The sequence below is a fragment of the Neopsephotus bourkii genome, unplaced genomic scaffold (assembly GCF_033783945.1).
Source record: "Neopsephotus bourkii isolate Nb327-2 ecotype Australia unplaced genomic scaffold, CSIRO-AGI_Nbou_v1 NB_1637, whole genome shotgun sequence".
Taxonomy (NCBI): domain Eukaryota; kingdom Metazoa; phylum Chordata; class Aves; order Psittaciformes; family Psittacidae; genus Neopsephotus; species Neopsephotus bourkii.
Genome location: NW_026902112.1, coordinates 4,806,420 through 4,828,265, shown reverse-complemented (window position 1 = coordinate 4,828,265; position 21,846 = coordinate 4,806,420). Strand labels below are relative to the sequence as shown.

The following is a 21,846-nucleotide window of genomic DNA, read 5'->3' as shown; positions in this document are numbered from 1 at the left end:
ATACCTAAAAGAGATATAGGGTCCTTCTCTTTATAAGAAAAGCCTTATAAATACAAAGAATACATTAACAAGATCAAAACAGATGAAGAATGAAACTATGCTTTGGTTTAGGGGGTTTGGGTTGATGTCAAGTTGAGTATAAATCAACAGTGTGCACTAGCAGCCAAAAGGACCAACCGTGTCCTGGCGTGCATCAAGCACAGCATCGCTAGCCGGCTGAGGGAAGTGATTGTCCCACTCTACGCTGTGCTGGTGTGGCCTCACTTCAAGTACTGTGTACAGTTCTGGGTACCTCTAAATAAGGACATCAAACTAGTAGGATGTGTCCAGAGGACACATCAAGACGGTGAAAGGCCTGAGGGCAAGACTTAGGAGGAGCAGCTGAGGTCACTTGTTCAGCTTGGAGAAGGCTGATGGCTGCCTTATCAGCAGCCTACCCCTTTCCCATGTGGCTGTGGAGGGGAGGGGCTGACCTCCTTTCTCTGGTGACCAGAGACATGAAACAAGATGTTGGGAAAGCTGCATTAGGGGAAATTCAGATGGGACATTAAGAAAAGGTTCTTCACCAAGAGAGGGTGGTCAGTCACTGGAACAGGCTCCCCAGGGACATGGTCACAGCACCAAGCTTGTCAGAGTTTGGAGTGTCTGGACAATGCTTTCAGTCATATGGTTTAGTTTCCGGTAGTCCTGAGAGAATCAGGGAGTTGGACTTGATGGTCCTGCTGGGTCCCTTCCAACTTGAAGTAACCTATCTTACTCTACCATTGTGCAGTAATAAATGTCACTTTGACAGAAAGAAGCTTTACTTTAAAAGGTTGGGTTGTGGGTTTTGGGGGCTTTTTTTGGGAGGTGGGATGCTAACATTTTAACTTAAGAGCTTTACTATAACAGTGAGAAATAAACTACTAGATGCTTGCTACTGGCTGTAGAAAGCTCCATGGCATAAGCAAAGGTACAGATTAGTGAACAACATGGAAGTTACATTCCCCTTGCTCTTTAAGTAAAGGAATACACACCGTAAATGCCCTGCAATATATAATATCACTACCATCAAGAGAAAATCTGAAAAAAAGGGGAGAGGCAATTTTAATGAAATCATTTACAGAAACTGTTGCTCTTATTTTCAGTATTGTGTTAAGAAATATGTCAGTGAAGTTGTGGCAGCAGAACCAGCCATTAGGTGTCATTGTTGCCACTATGTTTAACACAGTTTTTTCAAGTAGCACTTACTCAAATATATTACTGTGTGACTGCCTGCAATATGATTTTCATAAAAGAACTAATACTAGTTTTGTACCTCTGAGACCAAATGATGTCTATATTTCAAGTGCTATATAATAATATAATCAACAAATGTATTGTAAATCCACAAGCATTTTTAATTTTCATTGAGCTTCTTGGCTATCTGCTCAGATAGCAATTAAAAAAACAGTCTTTCAGAAGTCAAATACATGAAGTAAGCCTGAGATTTAGAGGCAAATATAACCAGAGACACCATACTCACCAGTATTCCTTTTTTGATTCAAGCTAGTTTAATACCATTTCACTGAGGATGATGCAGAAGGGAAGTAATTTTAAGTGAATCCATGTTACTGTCATCACTCACCAATTGTTTGGATAATAGCATTTTGGACAATCCTCTCATCACTCTCCTTGGAGCTTGTGCTGAAAGTGGCACTTCCTGCTGAACTGCGCCTATCACCCAGCTCAAAGTCAACGCTGATGCGTAAGTGCTTCAACAAGGTGTTAAACACCTCCAGAACTGTTGGGCCTGGAAAAAAACACACACAGCAACGATTGCAGCTGCCAAGGGAAAGATGCCTTAAGAAAATTAAAATCAATCTTTTCAATCCCTTTCCAGGAGAAATCAGATTAAGCTGAAAAGAACAAATGAAATTCACTGTCTGAGGGATACGGCCTCGGGATAAGCTTTTGAAGTGTACCTACACCTTCATATTTGAGAAATACATTTGGAATCAGCAAATGCATTTCAGTGTGTATGCATAATCCATTACTATCAAGTTGTAGTGACTCTGGCTAGGATGGAGCTAACTTTCTCCCCCACAGCCTGAGTGGTGCTGTGCTTTGGGTTCGTGACTAAAATACTGCTGACAGCACACCAGTGTTTTGGCTGTTGCTGAACAGTGCTAGCAAGTATCAAGGCTTTTTATTTTTCCCATTCTGTCTACAGAGTAGGCTGAGGTGTGCAAGAAACTGGGAGGAGACACAGATGGGCCAGCTCACTCAAACTGACCAAGGGGCTATTCCAGACCATGCAATATCACGCTCAGCAGTAAGAGCTCAAAGAAAGGAGGAGGAACTTGGGGACACTTGTTCATACGGCATTTGTCTTCCAAAGTAATTGTTCTGCAAGCTGAGGCTCTGCTTTCCAGGAAGCAGCTAAATATCTGCCTGTCAGTGGGAAGTACTGAATAAATTCCTTTGCTTTCTTTGTGGATGCAGCTTTTGTTTCACCCACTGAATTGTCTCTCTCGATCCATGAGACTTCTGACCTTCCCTCTACCTTCTCCCTGTCCTGTGGGAAAGAGAAGCAAATGGCTGTAGGGTGGAGACAACCCACCATGGCAAGTTTTACACAGAAAATATGAGTGGTTGCTGAAATTAAGCATCAGTACTATGTTAAACTGCTGATACTTGCACCCAATTTTCAGTTATTTTAAAACCTGCTCCTGAAATCCAGTTCTATGTATTGGATCAAATACTAAGCTCTTTTATTAATACAGCAAAAGAATTCACAAGTCAGAATCATGGAATTGTTTGGGCTGGAAGGAACCTTAAAACTCATCCAGTTCCAACCCCCCACCATCGGCACGGATACTTTCCACTAGACTATCTTGCTCCAAGCCCCATCCAACGGTGCCTTGAAAGCTGCCAGGGATGGGACAGCCACAACTTTTCAGGGCAACCCGTGACAGCACCTCACCACCCTCACAGTAACGGATTTATTCCTAAACTCTGATCTAAATCTACCCTTTGCAGTTTAAAGCCATTTCCCCTTATCCTATCAGTACATGCTCTTGTAAAAAGCACCTCTAGAGCTTTCCTGCAGGCCCCTTTAGGCACTGGAAGCTCTCCCCAGAGCCTTCTCTTCTCCAGGCTGAACAGCACAGCTCTCCCTGCCTGTGTTCACAGAAAAGCTGCTCCAGCCCTCTGATCACAATTCTGACAGGTCTGTGCATGCAAGTGGATCGTGTACTAACAGGCTCAGATTAATGAAGCAAAGCAATAATGTTTGAGTAGAAGACCAAGGAAAAACAACAGCAGAGAACATGTGTACCCATCTTCATAACTACTTTTATTTCAAAGAACTATGATGCCTTAAATGACACAATTCACCTTATCAGCTGCTTCACAATTACAAAAGTAAAAATGCACAAAGATCATTCTACTTGACTCCCTTCTCACCACTCATCTCATAGCAGCTGTATCACAAAGTGACAGTGCTACTGACATTTCGTAGTCACACACAGCTCTCTTTGTGAATTCTTACCAGAGTTTCTGCCTTTCACAAGGCTGTAAACATGCATCTACTCATTTTTCAATGCAAAGGATTATAAAGCAGTGAAACAACCAAGTAAATACATTTGAGTAACTGTAAACCAAGTAAGATAAAAAAACCTTCTCAAAATACATGCTTTCATTCAGTCTGAAAACAAAGCAAAAATAAGTACCACCCTTCAAATTTATCCTTTGACCTCATGACTTTAATCAAAGACAACTTACCTATTGATCCTTTGGCTGCTATTGCAACTGCTTCCAAAAGAACCTGAATAATGCCAGCACGAACTCGTGGCGAGTCTCTTTTACGAACATCAAGGTGTCCCAGAATTTCTTGTATTACATGATGCGAATACTGTGCCTAATAAAACCCAAATAGAAAGAAAGGCTTAATCTGTGACTTTAATAAGAATAAACTCGTACACCATTCAGCTACAGTCACAACCATATTCCTATTCCATAACATTCTTACTCAGAAATGTATCCAGATTTCAATCAATTCATGATTAAATATGGATTTTAAAACTTAACATGACTGATGAAACCATCCAGCCCAGTGTACAAAAGCTTATAGCATTAAAATACTCAGGAACATCTAATAAGAACAGAGGCCTGAAGCAGTACTTCATTCAGCCAACTGCAGTTCAGGGCCTTCAGCTGCTCTTATGAAAAAGTGCAATTGATATACACACTGAGAAAACTCAGATGTCTTCCACAAACCTGCAATTCCATAACTTTATCTTTCGGGTGTCTGTGCTTGATCCAAGCCAAGCAGCAGACTTTGATCATGTTTACAGCAGACAATAGAGGTTACTCACTAGTAAAAATCAATTAGCACAGCACAGTTCCATGTGAAGATGGATTCTTGGATTGCAACAGCAGTACAGCTGTACTGGCATGAGAAATGACCACCTTAAGAGAGATTTACTTATCAAGCACAATGTCAGGTCATTATGACTATCGATCTCCTTGTTCTGAGCTGGCTGAAGGACCTCCACACTACCTTTCATTGAGAATTCCTTAATATCTTTTTTAGCTCTACAAGTGTACAGTAATTGAAAATAAATCAGGTACCTTCTCATCACAAACTACTATTAGGTTATTATTTGAACAGTTTTAATAAAGAATAAGGCTAAGAAGTTATGGAAAGGCATCTTTACTTCATCTATTGTCTATCACTATTGTGGTGAGGTGAGCATTTAAACCTGTCTCATCTGCTCAAAACATGTAAATAAGAAAAAAAATCCCTGGAGAAAATCCTACCTGTATAGAATACATGATGATTTTGAAGCAGGAAACAGCAAATTCATTGGGATCCCATAGTCTGTGATGGTCTAAATGCCTGTAACCAAAAATTAAGGGACCTGAAATAATGACATTCCACAGATATGATAAATGTCAACTTACAGTTTTCCCAAAATTCACCTCAAATTGATTATTTCCTTAACATAAAGCTTCTAAACAATAACTAGGTAAGAAAACTACAACCTCAGAAAAGCTTTGTTTCAAGGTTTAGGATGTGGTCACAAAACATTCTGCTGTAACAGAAATTCCTGATCTTCCAGTTTTGGGAATTTAAGGAACCAGTCATACCAAAGATATACAGTTAAGGCTATACTGTTTCCATACAAAGTGTGTACATAAAACCAGCTGTGACATTATTTATAAGGAAGAGAAACACTGAAGAAGATGGTTATTGAACCTTCACAAACTCTAAGATAATTTGTTTTGAATGAGGAGCTACAAAATAATTATCACTGAAAGTTAAATCCAGAATAGAGACTCTAAGAATTACTTTCATTTTCACAGTGGTTTCATGAATAATATATGGAAACAAAAAAAAAAAGAGCTACTCTTTGTATATATACTCCTTTATCACTCTGAAGCATTTCAACACTTTCTGCAAGAATTATCCAAACAGAATCAGAATGATAAATGCATCAGTTTTTCTTTTAATGGGATAGGAGCCACCAGTGAAACACTGTCAGTTTCAAGCAGAGAGAAATTCTGCTTAAGCACTATGCTGAAAGCTATGAATAGGGCAGACATAAAACCTTCCAAAAAGAACTGAGTAACTAGAAAAGCATGACAAAAATCAACGCATATTTAAATCTCAGAGATTGAAAAAAGTAATTCTGGATGCCGCAAACAAACAAAAAACAAAACACACCAAACAAAAATAATAAAATAATCAAACCAAAGCTATCCAAAACTTCCTTGCAGAAACTGAATTTGCTTTTCTAAATAGGACTCTCAATTACAGAATCACTACTGGTCTGCCACTTCTCAGAGAGCAGATCAAACATATAAAGATGCTCCGAGTAACAAATTTGAGAGCATACAGGTGAAAGCAGCCACTACGCTGAATGCAAGAGGACTGACTGGGTGCTTTAACTTACTTTGTTTAGAATCTGAAGGTCTCAATTACCTCGCTGGCCAGCTGCTATCAGCCTAGTGACCTAGTTGAGCACACAGGTCTCCTTCAAGGTTGATTAAACTACCTGGCATAAAGCCACCCTTCACTGTGCCCTAAATTATGCTGCAGTCCATCACAGAGCTTAAAAGAAATACAGCAATTTTGACACATTACATAGCTTTAAATAGAAATCCCTACAGGAAATATTTTCAGGAATATTAAAGGTGTCTGTCTGCCAAGGTAACAGCACATTTGCATTACTAAACATTAAACTGGACCACCCGGCAGAGATAGCTGCCTTTCTTGTGCACATGCCAAACACACGGGTACATTTAATCCTGCCTTGGGATAGAAAGACAAAAAAATTACCTCTTTAAATCCTTCAAGGCTTAGTGGTTCATCATATATTTATTCATATCTTGTTTCTCCCTAATATCATTCCAGTACAGCCCATCACTTGTGCATGACAGTTTATTTTAGCTAACCTATTTTTTTTTTGTCTCACCAAACACAGAATCATACTCTCCACTGGCTTCTCCTGATTGCAGCTGAACCTTTCATCTTTCAGAGTAACATGTTTTCTCTGTTACGCCTTTATCTGCCCCAAAGATTCATTCAGGCAGGTTATGGTCAGGTTATTGGTCAAATTATACGTCTTACATCAAGTCTGTTTTTTTCTTCTCAAAACAAGACACAGAGTTTTCCTTTTCCAGATAGGAAAAGAATTAGCTGCATCGGGTACATGAACTGATGGGGCAATGGAAGGGGAAAGATGACTGCCCAAGCTAACGTTTTGAGTAGTAGCTCAACAGGCAGCATATTTTGTATACTGGAATTTTCCTCCTAAGGAAAGGAGTATTAGATTGAGGTGATATATTTTACTCATCAGAATGCAGGCAGTGTATGCAATATAGTTTTGCTTGTGTAAAACAGAGTTAATGCTATTTTGAGCATGCTGCATTTAGTTTAGTTAAAAATCAAGTCATACCTTGCCTTTAACAAAAAATATCTATGTGAGATTGCAAAACATTTTACTGCTGGATTAACAAATGCCAAACTCTGCCTTCTACTAAGATCTGCTGCACATATGTAGCAAATGTGCACAACTGTGTTTCTGAAATTAAAAGGAACAGCAGAAGCAATGGTACAAATAACTATTTTATCAAGTGAGAGCCACAAACAGTCCAAATTCAACTCATTTTGTCACACATGCAAGCAATCCTTCCAGTACAAGATGATAAATTGATACTAGTGATTAGAAAGTAGAACTGCAGCATGTATGGAAATGTATGAAATAATCTTCTCATGCACTATGTTTGCTGGAAGAATATTAAGCACCAGTCTTCTGATATTCAAAACCCTTGCACTGATGATCTGGTAACTCACAAGAATGGAAATACAGTGATATGAATAGGGTATAACTTGTTATACTTGGAAAGTTGTTTATATTCACTGTATCCCCCTGGATCTGTCTAATCTATTCACCATTGCAAATTCATGCTAAGTAAGTCTAAATAGCTTGTGACTGCTGACACAAAATATAAATTTTTTTCATCTCATATTAATACAAAATTTTTGACTTTCATTAAGCAGTTTGCCAGATTGATCTGTCAGATTTCATTAAAAAATAGGAATTTGTGACTTTCCAGATGCAGACACTTCTAACCATGGAGAATTTCTGCCAAAGGCAAGGAGAATTAAAGTCAATCCAAAACCATACCAAGAGACTGACTCCAGATTTCAACTGTCTTTATTACCCTCAATCATGATGCAGCAGTTCTGCTCTCCCAGTTTTGCAAGGAAGTGATGGCACGCAGACTGGTCATAGAATGGTTTGGGTTGGATGGGACCCCAACGCCAGATAAAGGAAGCCTTCAAGTGGGGAGCTGAATCTGCATCTTCAGTGTTAGCGCTGTAGTAAGTGGCCTTATCTTTATTTCCAGAACTTTCTTAAAACCAGTGAAATTGTTGAAAACTGTTAGGAGTAACTTTTTCTAAGCAAGTGTGCACAAATTAAGTCAGGTTTTTCAACTGGATACAATGGACTCACTATCACAAACTTCCACTCTACCAGTTCTGCCCATTTACAATGTGAAGCTGATTATATAAAGCACACCTTTTTTTGGTTAGGAAAAACAGCTTGGAAGCTGCATTTTCTGCACTTATTGTCAAAAACACTAAACCTTTACAGCAGTTACTTATAAAAAGATGAATTTATTTGGCAATTCTTCCTCTAAATGGAACACAAAAATGGTGACCACAAAGACTCTATTCTGAGTAACTGTGGTTATCATCTACTGATTTCAGCTCACAAATAAAGCACAGAGTTCCCTCTAATGGCAGGTATTTTGGAGGAATGCAAATTCTACACATAGGAAAGGTTGAAGATTTATTAACAAAGCACTCAATTTTACAACACTTAAACTCCTATCAGACTGGTATAATAGGTACACATGGAAAGTAAGATAATAGCACAGCTCTTTGCAGCTAATGCTTTTGGGTGAAAAACAAGGGGCTACAGAAGTTTTCTGTCCTCAATACCCAACCTATCTTCTTTTTGCACTTCTGTTCTTACCTAACATTAGTAAAAAAGGGGCTTTTGGAAGCTTGGAAGCCTTTCAGTGTAGGAATGGAATCCTTAAGTCTTGGGGGAAGAACTAGGTCATCTACGAAAAGATGTGCCCATAACAGGGGGGTCTCCTGAAAATCTACAAGGAGAACGCAGCTCTCCTCCTCACCAAGAAAAGCCAGGGTCTGAAAGTTGTATCACGGAGTTTAGAGCTTCCTGTAAAGATTTCTCCTGATAATATGCCTACCTTATAGATGCTAGAGGTGAAAGAAGCAGATTTAAGTTATCTCAAGTGTTTGTAGCTTTTTTCACATCTTTTTTTTAAGGAAGCAACTGTAGCAGAGAGCTGAAAACCACTGGACTTGACAGCTAATACATCAGGTACAATTTGTACTGCGTGCATTTGAGTATAACGTCCCTACTGCGTGCACATCTGCCATTCGCAGCTAAGTGAGCTGTTAAAAGATATTCCTCACAGAGTATCAAAAAAGGTCTTGGAAGAAAACTGCAAGAAAGTAGAAATCTTAACTTTTTCTGTATTCACCCAGTGTTCGCTTGTGCTACTTGTATTTTACGTGGCTCGTCTCTTCACTGACTGCAACGGTTATTTATGGGAGGTCAATATCTAGAATAAACAGTTCCACATTCAAAAGGAAGGCCAGCTGAGGCAAATCCCTCTAAATCATTACACTGCACTAAAATCAGTAAAATGGGAGCCATGTTTCTTCATAACTATCTTCAAGTTGATAAGTAACTAAAACTAGAGATTAAGAGAAGGGCAATTTCTTGAAGAAACATGAATGGAATCCTTTAGGTTGAAAAGGAGGAAGGAATTTAATGCAACATAATTAGAGGATGAAATAAAAAGCAAGTATCAAGATAAGACCTTCCATGAATTTTCAACTTACGCAAAAACTGGTCTGACAGCATTATTCATATTTCCATAGGTTGCTCTTCCTAGTAGCTCCCTGAAGCAGTTCTCAGCCAGCAGAGCAGGATTTTCCTCTTTCTCTCCTCCTGTAGGTGAGGATGGAGGGCCTACTCTGCTGCAGTAAGACAAAAATACATTGATTTTACTACTGCTTAATGTTCATCATTCTTACTGTACCCACCCTTGGTTCTACAATGTTCACAAGTCACGCTTTTGATCCAAAACCCCCTGTATCTCAAATATGCATCAAACCAGAGTTTGGGATAAAATATTTTATTCTCTTATAGCAGGAATATAAACCATCATCTGTCCACTCAGTAGTGATAACTGTATTGGTAAATATTTATATGGCAAAACCAATGGCTGTTAACACTGATTTAACCTGTTACCCACTGCATTTTACAAACTACAACCCATTGCTAACAATGAAGGCTACGAAACCATGTAAAAAGTTAGGCAGAATCTTAAGTCATTTTGTTCAGATTAATGATCTATTTCACCTGCCCACTGCTGAATCCACACTGTGTGGGTGACTGTTAAATAAATCTCCAATACTTCTGCAGGAACAGATGGCTTACAAGTTGAAAAATGCCTGACTGAACTGATTAGAACATTATCACCCACACAGTTACCTCTAACTAGATTTGTAGAAGTTAGTCACCTTCTAACTTTGCCCAGCATCACTATGAAGAGGATTGTACAGGGTGTCTGTGCACTGGCACAGGCTGCCCAGAGAAGCTGTGGCTGCCCAATCCCTGGCAGTGTTCAAGGTCAGGTTAGACAGGGCTTGGAGCAACCTGCTCTAGTGGAAGATGTCCCTGTGCATGACAGGGGTTGGAAGTAGATGGACTTCCAATTCAAACCATCCCATGATTCTATTAATAAAAAAAAAAAAAAAACCAATAAAAAAGATAACATGATGGAAGGGAGAGATAAAAAAGCAATAGGTGAGGGAAGATTTTATTACAAAGCTACTATTTCTTCAGGTGGTAAAATATCCCAATGAATGACTTAAAGTAAAATATTTTTTCTTAAGCTAGAAGGAATTAAAATGAGCATTTAAATATCAACTTCATTTCATATGGAAATTCCAACTTCGGAGTTTAATAAAACGTGCTGTGCAAAGCAAGGCTTTAATTTTTTATACTAATGACCAAATGGCAACTACCAAACTTCTGTAAGGTTCAACTACTGCCACTTCCCATTATTTCTTTTCTCTCTGTGACTGGGAATCAGGCTGACTATTTAAAATCAATGTGGTACAGAAAGAAAGTAAAACTACCAAATGGAAGACTGAATCCAGACAAGAGAAGCAAAACTACAGGAATGCCGAAATATTTCGAATAAACTAAAACCTACTGAGGCCCAAATTCTACCACCGAGTTTGGAAGGCAACAGTCTCACCTTGGAATAGCAAAGATCATCACCCACTCTGTAAACAGTGAAAGCTAGAGCCCTTCCAGAAGAGTTTCCAGTTTCCCACTTCTCATTTTTTAATGCAGGCCCTGGAAATGGTTTGGTTTTTCTGTTTTTTTTTTTTTTTTTGGCTTTTTTTTTGGGGGGGGGGGGGGGTGTTGTGGGTTTTTAGTTGGGTTTTTATTTTGTATTTTTCTTTCCTCCTTGCCCAAATTCACTTCATTTTTAGTACACAGAGACCTGAATTACTACAGCAAGTTAAAGGCATTTGAAAAGTATTTCTGAATTAAAGCACTTCACACACCATACCATTAAGCTGTTAATAATATTTAAACTAAGCAGTTGAGAGGTGAAAGACTGAAGAGGAAAGAAAGTTTCCCCTAAGAAGAACTGTAGCTACATATGAAGTGTAATTTTTTGCACAAAACACATTATAGAAACTTAAGTGAGGATTTACTCACATTCTGTATTGATGTGTTCAGATTTATTTTAGTCTAAAGAAATCAGTACACTAAAACCTTAAACATACTTTCAGTTCTGCAGTGCAAGTTTATGCATTAAATATGTTTAGAAGTTTCCATGAGCTTTAGTTAATGTACACTCCTTAGTATCCACAACATGTAGCTTTAGAGCATTTCAATGAGTGAAATACCGAAATGCCACTCGTGAAATGGACATGTTAACATCACAGTTCTAATATCTTCTGATAGCAGAAGATCTTCTAGTGCTTCAAGATTACTGCAGTCTAGAAGTTGCAACATACAAGTCCGGTTCCCTCTGGTAACATCAGTGTTCCAGAAATTACCATAACATTGCTGGCTTGCCAGATTTTAATAACAGGAAAGCCCCAGGCACCCTGTTAGATAAGTAAGGAGAAATAGTTTTACAAATATACAGTGATTAGATTTTTAAAAGGCATGACAATTTGTATATAACCCACCATAAGCACCACTAAACCACAGCTTCATCCAGCTGCTGTGCCTCTCAATCTGCCTGGTTTTCCCTTCCTGTACTGTCTAGATTGATCCAGACAGACAGGCATCCTTCTCAGTTCAGAGAAGGTACAAACAACAGCGCAGGACTCTTATTCCCATTGCTGGTTCGACTCAGATTCCCAAGAACGCAGCAGCAGTACAAAGTGGGTGGGTGGAGGGAAAAAAGAAAGCAGGCTGCAGAACGTACAGTGAGTCTGTCTGGAAGAATTATAGTTAAACCAGTAAAAATAATTACATGTTAAGTGTCTCTATATGAAAACCTACAGAAGGTGGCCTCTCAGCACTGCTTGGAGTCTTCTTTTAAGAGGTTAAAGGGAGAAACTGCAATCCAGTCTTCATGAGCCTTCAGACTGCATCAGAATGTTCAAAATTGTCTTTCCTTTGTCTGTAGGAATCACCTTCGTATTTTGAACTTTTATAGCATCTACCTCTAAGTATTTCTCACTAAGAGTTCCTTTAGCATTATCAGATGAAAAACAATGAATATAAAACTGCTTTTAACTTTTATAGTTTTAAGGGAAAGCTTTGTACAGCCTCTCAAGGTTCTAAATTCAAATGAGCAACTCATTTTGTTTCACTGACTTGGTTTATAAACAAAGATCATAAAACAAAGATCTGTTTTTTTCAAGAAAGATCTGACAAATCCAACAGCAGCACAAGTAAATTATTACTATTTCTCTGCATCCAGACTTTCTTTACTACAACAAGTCCAGAGGAGCGAAACATGAGATGCATTTTGCAAGTAAATGGGCAGGAACTACGCCCTTGAACAGTTCTACCAGTTCAAGGTAGTAGTATATACTATATACTGCATATATATGCATGACAATTATTTTGCTACACAGAATCATGGTGAAGTACAACTAAGAAAAAACCCAATCTGATTTTTAGAACAAGTTACACTTGCAATTTTTTCTGATGGTCATGTAACCAGAATGTGCATACAGAGACACAGACAAATCACACCCAGAAATACAACTGTTTTTCTAAAGTGTTTAAATATTAAAAACTCCAGAAGTGTCTCATCTAACAGGTTCTCAGAAGAATCGAGGATTAAGCTACTAAGTAAGGTTCCACAAGTAAAAATTATGCTGATCTTTAAGTTGATCTTTATGCTGAGCTTTAACTACATGTACCTCAGCTTTAACCAAAAATGGTTGTTTTCTATGGACTTAAGATGGGGGTATTTTCTGGAATTTCTGCTCTCTCTCAAATAATACTTCGATTCCATCTGCCAAAACAATGTGCTTCAGACTCCTACTCCTCCAGATGTCTCTGTTTGTGCTCCCCACGTATGATGTCACAAGATGAGAAATTCTCTGTAACATCACTTAAGGCCTGGAGATCAACAATTTATAAATACTGTTTTCAGCTTCTCTCATATGCACATCATAAAGGCCTCTGATTGTCACTTGGAAAACCATTAGTCTTTTTTTCCGTTGAACGTGCATTATAGAGAAATTTCAAGCAGTCAGTTCAGATATTTAACAGTTGCTTTTTGACAGATTTGTTTTCTAATACCACTACTGCATTGCTCAACAAATGATAGAAATTGGTCCTGCAGCAAATACAAACTGATCTGCTTCACATGGTTGATCCAAATCCTATTTCAGTCAGCTCTACCACCAGTAATTAGTTTAAATTTTTGCTAAATGACCAATGTGCATGTAGAATCCCTGTAAGAACAAGCAAAGTCTAACTAGGCTCTCCTTATTCAAACAGCACTTCCAGAAACCTTTGTCTCTTATTCAGAACACTCTTCAGATGTAAAATCCAGGCAGATATTTCTGTACATACTGTGTGGCCCCCCAGTTTTATGCAGCAAATAAATAAAGCATGGACAGAAAGGCAACTATTGATTTTAGTAATGTAATCTGAAAATCTGCTTTAGAGAAAAGACAGCTGCTGACAGTTAGAAGTATGAGAAAAGAATGAGGCTGAAGAACTGGGAAACACACCACCTAAACCCAACAAACTAAAAATGAGAAACCTGACAAATTTAGCAAGCTGAGTGTCATGTGAAAGCCTGAAAAGCGTGGTGGTATAAGAAGGCTGCTGAGCCTACTTACCAAGCAAGCTTTGAAGCAGCTATGGGTGGACACAAAACAAACATTTAAGCTTCTTTGCATAGCTGAGATTGGTTTTAGGGAATTTTCCCAGGGCTAGCAATAAAAGTGCTTAAAACACATGAGTGACCAGGAATAAAAGTACCTGTCAATATCATCTATTTTCTGCATGTTAAACAGCAGTGAAGGTACGATCTTGTCCATGTGCTGAGGTTCCCATATAGTTGCTCGAAGTTCATCATTAACTGTTTTTCGAACCACTCCCTGAATGCCCCTGATTCCAGCAATCCGGATCCTAAGGAAGGAAGAAAAGGAATTAGTGAAAAGGAGAAGAAACACACCACCTCCCAGTATGGCTGTTTCCCTAGTTGGCAACAGTAACTACATAGTATGGAATTCCAGTGGGATCTCACAAGCAGTAATATGGAAATTTGGCCAGTTCCTTAAGGTTGCCCATATTGCCTTTAAACGCCTTCAAAGCTCAACCAACCAAACAGAAGATGATCTGTAAAGATAAGGATAATGCTGACACTGACCAATGAACAGTCAAGCTGTGTGCACCACCTCCAACAGAAGGCAAATAGGTAAAAATTCACCAGCTCCACGCAATTTACCACCCATTAGTTGAAATTGTACACAGTTTCAACCTATTCCAGTGCTGAAGAAAACTGGTGTGAAGTTACCACAGCACAGCTGAAGCAATATCTAGTCATGATCATGTCCTTAGAGGTTGTAATTAAGGCTGTGGATTAATTATAGCCAAGTTTTAAAGATCTGTGCAAGATTCACAGGATGGAAAGCAAAGGATAATGCTATCAAATTATGCACAATGCACAGAAGGGACTGCCACTTTTATCCCACACCCATTTGAACGGAATTAACTGAGATCTGATCAACAACAATAAAACAAAGAAAAAATAGTTTTAGAAAAAGCCTTAGCCAGTCAGCCTTTCTGTTAGTTTCGTTATTTTGTTAAAAATAGGTTGCAGGAGAATCTGTGCAATTAAATGAATGGCAAAATATTTTGTTGAAGTGGTAGTAGCAGACTAGCCATTATAATAAATGGTAGGAATAGGATTTTACTTACTGAAAACAAGTAGAAGAAAGGGTGGTACAGCCATCAAGTGAAATAAGCACAAGATTTGCTAAAATTTAAAGTTATTTCTATTAAAAATCCATCCCTCCTTTTTTAGATCATAGTTTCAGAATGGACAACATGTAACTCGCCTTTGCTCAAATTTGCTGAATGAAGATATTTGCTGGATGAACAGAGCTCGCTAAACTCTGTAATATTTTTCTTTAGATCTCAATCTTCCTGTTTTTCAGCTTTTTCTGAAGCAAACCACATACATTCAGTGCGCATCTGACACCATTCTAGACCTTTCAAGACAATTTTACCAGTGTTACACACAAAACAGGGAAGAAAAGGGATGCACAGCCAGAAACGCTCTTGCTGCTGCTGCACTGCAACTACACGCAGTACCCAATATTACATTTGCAATATTGAGGACCTAAGAGTGACATTTAAGAAAAGGGCTTCGAAAATTCCACCACTGAAACTTGGGTTTTTTGCCTTTTAATTATGAGTTCTCAAGATAATCAAGCTTTGCTGACACTGCAGGTTTAGATTCATTAAATACTAGGACTGACCTCTGCTCCTGAAAGGGATATCTCACTTTAGAGGTCAGGGTCAGTTTCAGTCTCAGAGCCTACATTACCTGATTATGTGTGTAGATGATGTTCAATCTCCTACCCAAGCCAGTTCCGTGGAACCTCAAGCTATGCAGGTGGACAGCAACTTCAAATGTCAAGCCTTGGGCAACATGGTCTAGTGTGAGGCATCCCTGCCCATGGCAGGGAGGTTGAAACTAGATGATCTTAAGGTCCTTTCCAACTGAAACCATTCTATGATTCTGTGTCTGGTTTAGGATCAGCTGAATTACTCCCCAGTCCCCATCAAGAGAATCAACTACTTGTGATATCTACATTTCATTAGGGACTGTAGTGATAGGACAAGGGGTAACGGGTTCAAACTTAAACAGGGGAAGTTTAGATTGGATATAAGGAGGAAATTCTTTCCTGTTACGGTGGTGAGGCACTGGAATAGGTTGCCCAGGAAGGTTGTGAATGCTCCATCCCTGGCAGTGTTCAAGGCCAGGTTGGACGAGGCCTTGGGTGATATTGTTTAGAGCGAGGTGTCCCTGCCCACAGCAGGGGGGTTGAAACTTGATGATCTTAAGGTCCTTTCCAACCCTATGATTCTATGATTTAAAGCAGTAATCTGCCACAGCTCAGTTCTTTTGTTGAATTACCTCAGAATCTACGACAAATTGGTGCACCAACTCCAATGACTGCTGTTCATAAAGATCTCTTTTGAAAGAGATACATTTAAGCTGTCTGGAATTAAGTAGTAAAAAGTAATATTGCCATACATTTGGCTAATCTGAGTAAAAAATTGATTCACAGTGGGAAAAAAAGGCCACACTTGTGTACTAGAGTGCCACTAGAAGTGATTTCACGTTTTTACTATTGAATAGGGAGGCTGAAAAATGAGGGTTCTTACTGAGACAGGTGCAGCATCAAATTTCATCACACTGATCTAAAGAACACTTAGATAGGTATTAAAGCAGAGATTACATTTAAATCAAGGTCATGTACAGGCTTCTGTCACTAGGATGAAATTCCTCCTTGTCTAAGGGTACAACAACTTTGCAAACTGCAGCACAGATAAGGTGCAGGCGGACACTCTGAAGAGCAAAAGATTAGCACAGTTCTCTTACTCCTACAGCAATCACAGTTATAAGGTGTTTTAATTTTGGGGTAACCTTATGAGTAAAAATCATACCTGATAGACCAATGAGGGATGTATTGGTCTCTTCATTAATTCCATGTCACAGCTCATTACTTATATTACCTCTCATTTGCCGGGGCAATGAAGGTGAAAGTAACACTAAAAATCCTGAGCTGAGCTTCATATCCTATCCTCTATGAAATGTTTCATGGTAAGTAAGCAGTTTAGCACTTATGTTTTAATTTCGCTAAACCTAAAAAGGCAAAATCCCCAAAAGCTCATTAAAACATTTATGAATTAGTTTGCAATCCTCAGCTTTGGGTAAATAGTCTGTACCTGGCAGAAGCCTAAGTTATGAGGTAGTTGCAGTAGTCAAACTGACTTCACTAGTGCTACCTGCTTAAGAAGTTTCCATCCCCTTTTACTTTGCCCCTCAATAAAATTCACATCTTCCCCATACAATTCACGTGGTCAGCCTGTAAAACTATTCACTGGAATAATCCTCCTAAAGGGCAAAGGGATAGGGGCAGGCGTAAAAGTACAGGAGAAGCAGACAGATTCAAACGTAACCATTTTAGAGACACAGTTTACAGCAGAACCCTACACACCACAATAGGGCAACAAATAAGATGGCAGCAAATTACAGCAAATGAGAAATTAATTTTTGGCTTTTGTTTGTTGGTTTGTTATTTTCTTCCCTCCTAAGCAATGTACAAAGTATTCATTCTTTATGAAACTGCAAACTGTTGGACAAATCCTTATGTGTCGCAGTGAACATGAAAACAGCACACCCAAAGGGTTAAACAAATATAAAGCACATGGATTTTTCACAGTTGGCTAAATAATTTAGCACATGGAAATAGAAGAGTATAATGGAGATGCAAATAATATAATCTGAAATGCTTTAAGCTTTCTAAGATACTCAGGAGTCAAATATAGCTGAACAATAAGAACACATCTGCTAGGGGGAGCTGAAGTAAAACCAATCGTGGAGCTTACATAAGAATGCCCAAATTTGTAATACTAACGCATGAAGGCGTTTCAGCTTCAGACAGTCTCATACTGCAGACATCTATGAGAATTCAGTTTTAATGAGTAATTCTCAAATAGCAGACTCAAAACATGCTTTTGCTATTCATATGAGTAGCTCCATTAATTTCTCAAAGGAGTTATGCAACTTGCACACATTTACAATAATAAGTAGATCCTTTCTGGAGAGAAATTATTCAGGCAAAATCCCACTTAAATATTCCAGGAGGTTTAGCCACCTCAGATTTGCAGTATTTAAATTTGCTATTTAAAATGTCAGGCTTTTATTTTCTTCCCTATGGAATGAAATAATCCACTAAGTATCACAAGAAAAGCTGTATTACAGCCTATATTAACATGTTAAGGCAGTTTGCTTTAAGACATACAGAATGGCACTTACTCGGTTTGTGTTTCTGGATCATGGTCACATGAATGACACATGGCACTGAATCGAGACACAAAGAAGTCATAGCGTCTGTGATATGAAGGTGTGTCTTCCTCAATGTTGGCAAATTTGACAAACTGGAAAAAAAATACATTAAAAAAAGCTTTCAATACTGAATTCCCTCCAAAGCATAATGAATACTAAGCTTCATATATAAAGTAACATAAAACATCGCATTAAGAAAGAACCCAGGTCTGATAATACTTAAATATTTCACTGCAGAGAAGAAAGAGTTAAATTGGAGACCTTCCCTTTTAAAAAGCCTTTCCACTGGAACTTCATTTAGATGATTAGAAAAGGGTGCAACTGCATGAGATACAACATGCTATGCAATATGGAAACATCTAACACCTCAGTAGTGAGTGTCAATTCACTGAATCACAGAATCATTTAAGTTGGAAAAGACCCTTAGGATCATCAAGTCCAACCCTTTAACCCATGACTGCCAAGTCCACCATTAAACCATGTCCCCAGGTGTCACATCTATGCATCTTTTAAATACCTCCAGGTATGGTGACTGCACCACTTTCCTGGGCAGCCTGTTACAATGCTTGAAAACCCTGTCAGGGAAAAAAAAACCACATTTCCCAATATCCAAACTAAACCTCCCCTAGTGCAACTTGAGGACATTTCCTCCTGTTCCTATTGCTTGTTACCTGTGAAAAGACATTGATCCCACCTTGCTACAACCTCATTTCAGGTAGTTGTAGACAGCAGCCCAAGCAATCAATGAGTACACTGTCACTAGCAGGTTAACTAGCAATATTCTGATTTATCAAAATGCAAGGGAATAAACTTGGACACATTCTGTCTATTCTGTCTATCTTTACAAAAGGGAAAAAGGTAGCGTCAGGGAATTAGAACCCAGTCAACTTTAATTCCATTCACAGAAAGACATTTAAAAGAAAAATCCAATTTGCAAACATCTACAAAGCAATGAAGGGGTAAGTAACAGTCAACATGGATTTGTCAAGAACAAATTGTTATCAACCCACTCCAAATTATCCCTATGACAGGGAAATAGATTTTGTAAATCCAGATGAAGCAGCATCTGTCATATCTTAACTTCAGTGATGCTGTGACAAAATACACAAAATCCTAGACGGTAGAGAAGGTAGAAAAACAGTGTCAAAAGAGCACTCACATAAGGCAGATGCAAAAGGGTTTGGAAAAAATACAGAAACACTTGTGACATCAAACTACAAAAATATATTGAGTGAACTTCTGAGGGGGCCTGTCTGAACACAGCAGTATTTGAGTTACATTAGAAACTCAGATGACAGAGTGGGCTCATCAAATGTGCAAAGAACACTAAGCTGGCCAGAGCTGCAGACACATTTGTTGCCTGGTTCTTGACAAACTGGAAATAGGACCTGAAAAATCAAGAAAGCAATTTAGGAATGGCAAATGCAAAATGTCATTTTAAGACAGCTGCACAAATACAAGCTAGGCACAGCTGAACGCAGAAAAGAAACTTAGGGTTATAATAAGCTGCACCTTCACAGAAGTCAATGCCATTATAATGGCATGAAAAAGAAAACAATATATTGTGATACATCTGTATCCATGACACCTATGAAGAAATTTTTTGCCACCTAATTTGCACTAAGCCCTTAGATGAATTACAGCATGCAGCTGGGGCACCGTAGCTGAATATAGTGATTAACTGATGCAGTCCTTCAGTTATTCAAGGGATGAACAAAGCTTTAGATAAACACCTTTTAGAACAGACCAAAAGACATTATCTAGCCTAGAGCTGCCTAAAAGGTATTAGTCTTACAAAGTACAGAAGAGAGCTTTAAAAAGAAAAGAAATAAATGTTTTTCTTTGTCCAATAGAGATAGAAAAAGCAGTGATAGGCTGACACTGAAGCAAAGGCTACCTAAGTCAGACATTAAAAACCTGTCCTTACTAAAGAGAGCAGACTGCCAAAAGACCTTTTGGATTCTCCACCATTGACAGTTTTAAGAACTACAGAAGGAATTAAAAAGGGAAAAGGAAAGGTTCAACAGTGCTGGTTCTGCCCTGAAGCACAGAGCTGTCCCATTTAGATTCCTCATCTTTTCCCCACCCAGTATTCTTCCTGCCAACTGCGAAGCACAGGCTGAGGCATTTCTTGTGCACTTTCCAAGATGTAGAACCTGCTTTTATCAGCACGTTACCCACATTCAACTAGACAAGTCCAAATCACTTCAGCACGATCTTATCTGTGGGTAGTTTTCAAGCTGAAAGTGAAAGCTGTGTATTTCAGAAAAAAAAACAAAATTACCCCGTTTTTTTCTACTTTTTTTTAGTCTTTTTTTCTGTTTGTATGTAGAACACATATCCCTTTCAACAGCACTAACAGTTCACCCACTGAAAGCTTCAAGCACAGCTGAAAATTATACAGTTTGTAAAACTATAGTCTCAGGCATCACTGAGAAAAGGAGAAAAATTGTGTAATACTAATCTATTTTACATATCCTTCTGTAGAGATTATCCTGTACAGTCAAGTGGTGACAGACACTGAAACCCCAACTCTGTACAGGCTACTGCAACAGTCTGAAAGATAATCAGCACACAAACAGAAACCACACATGATTTTCAATGAAGCGAGTTACAAAAATTATCATACATTCATAGAATAGTTATGGTTGGAAAGGACCTTAAGATCAAGTTCCAACCCCCCTGCCATGGGCAGGGACACCTCACACTAAACCATATCACCCAAGGCCTCGTCCAACCTGGCCATGAACACTGTCAGGGATGGAGCATTCACAGCCTTCCTGGGCAACTCATTCCAGTGCCTCACCACCCTAAGAGGAAAGAATTTCCTCCTTATAACCAATCTAAACTTCCCTTGTTTAAGTTTGAACCCATTACCCCTTGTCCTATCACTACAGTCCCTAATGAAGAGTCCCTCCCAACTGACTTCTCAAGATGTCTTACATAGAATCTCACTGGTATGTTTCACGGAATTGTCAATTACAAAGCAGAAATAGATTTTCTGAAGTTTTTTGAAGAGAGGAACCTAATTAGTCTCTACGATTTCATAAAGCACAATGTCCAGAGGTAAAAAAAACCAAGTTAAATATGATCTTAGTATTTTCGAGACATTCAAGCGTTCAAGTCTACAACAAATTCACCCAGCAAACTTCCATAAAAGTATGTGAAATAATAGAAGAAAAAAGTTTAAAGAAACAGAATACTGTACGAGTGGCTGTGAAAATATTAATTCCTCCAGCATTTAATATTAGCATATTAATATTTTCTAAACCATAAAATTATTTGATTGACAGGCTCTTCCAACACGAAAATTTAATCCAACTCTAATAGCTGTTTTGCTAGAAGAAAGATTTATTGTATCAAGAAACTGCTTTGTAAGGATAAATGACAATTTTAGACAAATAAAGTGGCCAGGTCTCTCTCCCTCTGGACATTTTCCCTGTATCACAATGTAGCCTTGTAGAAGGGAAGCAAGCACCCAGAAGTTATACCCCCCAAAATGCACACACATTAATATGTCCAGAAAGGGAAAAACTTCTTTTATTTCCTCATGTATATAACAAAACAATTTCACCCACTGAACACGAAGCATTGCTGAAGCATACTCCAGAATTAGCATTTAGATGACTGAACATCTAGGCCACAGGCAAGCTCAATTGTACCAACAGTTTTGAGTTGCACTGT

At 38.5% G+C, this 21,846-nt stretch overlaps 1 protein-coding gene across 5 annotated transcripts in view; it reads right to left on the bottom strand.

Moving 5' to 3' along the window:
• Positions 1-21,846, bottom strand: part of EFR3A (EFR3 homolog A) — a 77,830-nt gene that overhangs the window by 24,040 nt on the left and 31,944 nt on the right. For 4 of the 5 annotated variants that reach the window (XM_061374097.1, XM_061374098.1, XM_061374096.1 and 1 more), the window contains 6 exons: positions 18,133-18,254; positions 14,058-14,207; positions 9,413-9,550; positions 4,783-4,861; positions 3,745-3,880; positions 1,607-1,771 (listed from right to left, as the gene is read on the bottom strand). In XM_061374097.1, coding sequence (XP_061230081.1) covers positions 1,607-1,771; positions 3,745-3,880; positions 4,783-4,861; positions 9,413-9,550; positions 14,058-14,207; positions 18,133-18,254 — 790 coding nt within the window. The remainder of the gene's footprint in view (positions 1-1,606; positions 1,772-3,744; positions 3,881-4,782; positions 4,862-9,412; positions 9,551-14,057; positions 14,208-18,132; positions 18,255-21,846) is intronic. The other variant, XM_061374095.1, reaches the window with a different exon arrangement.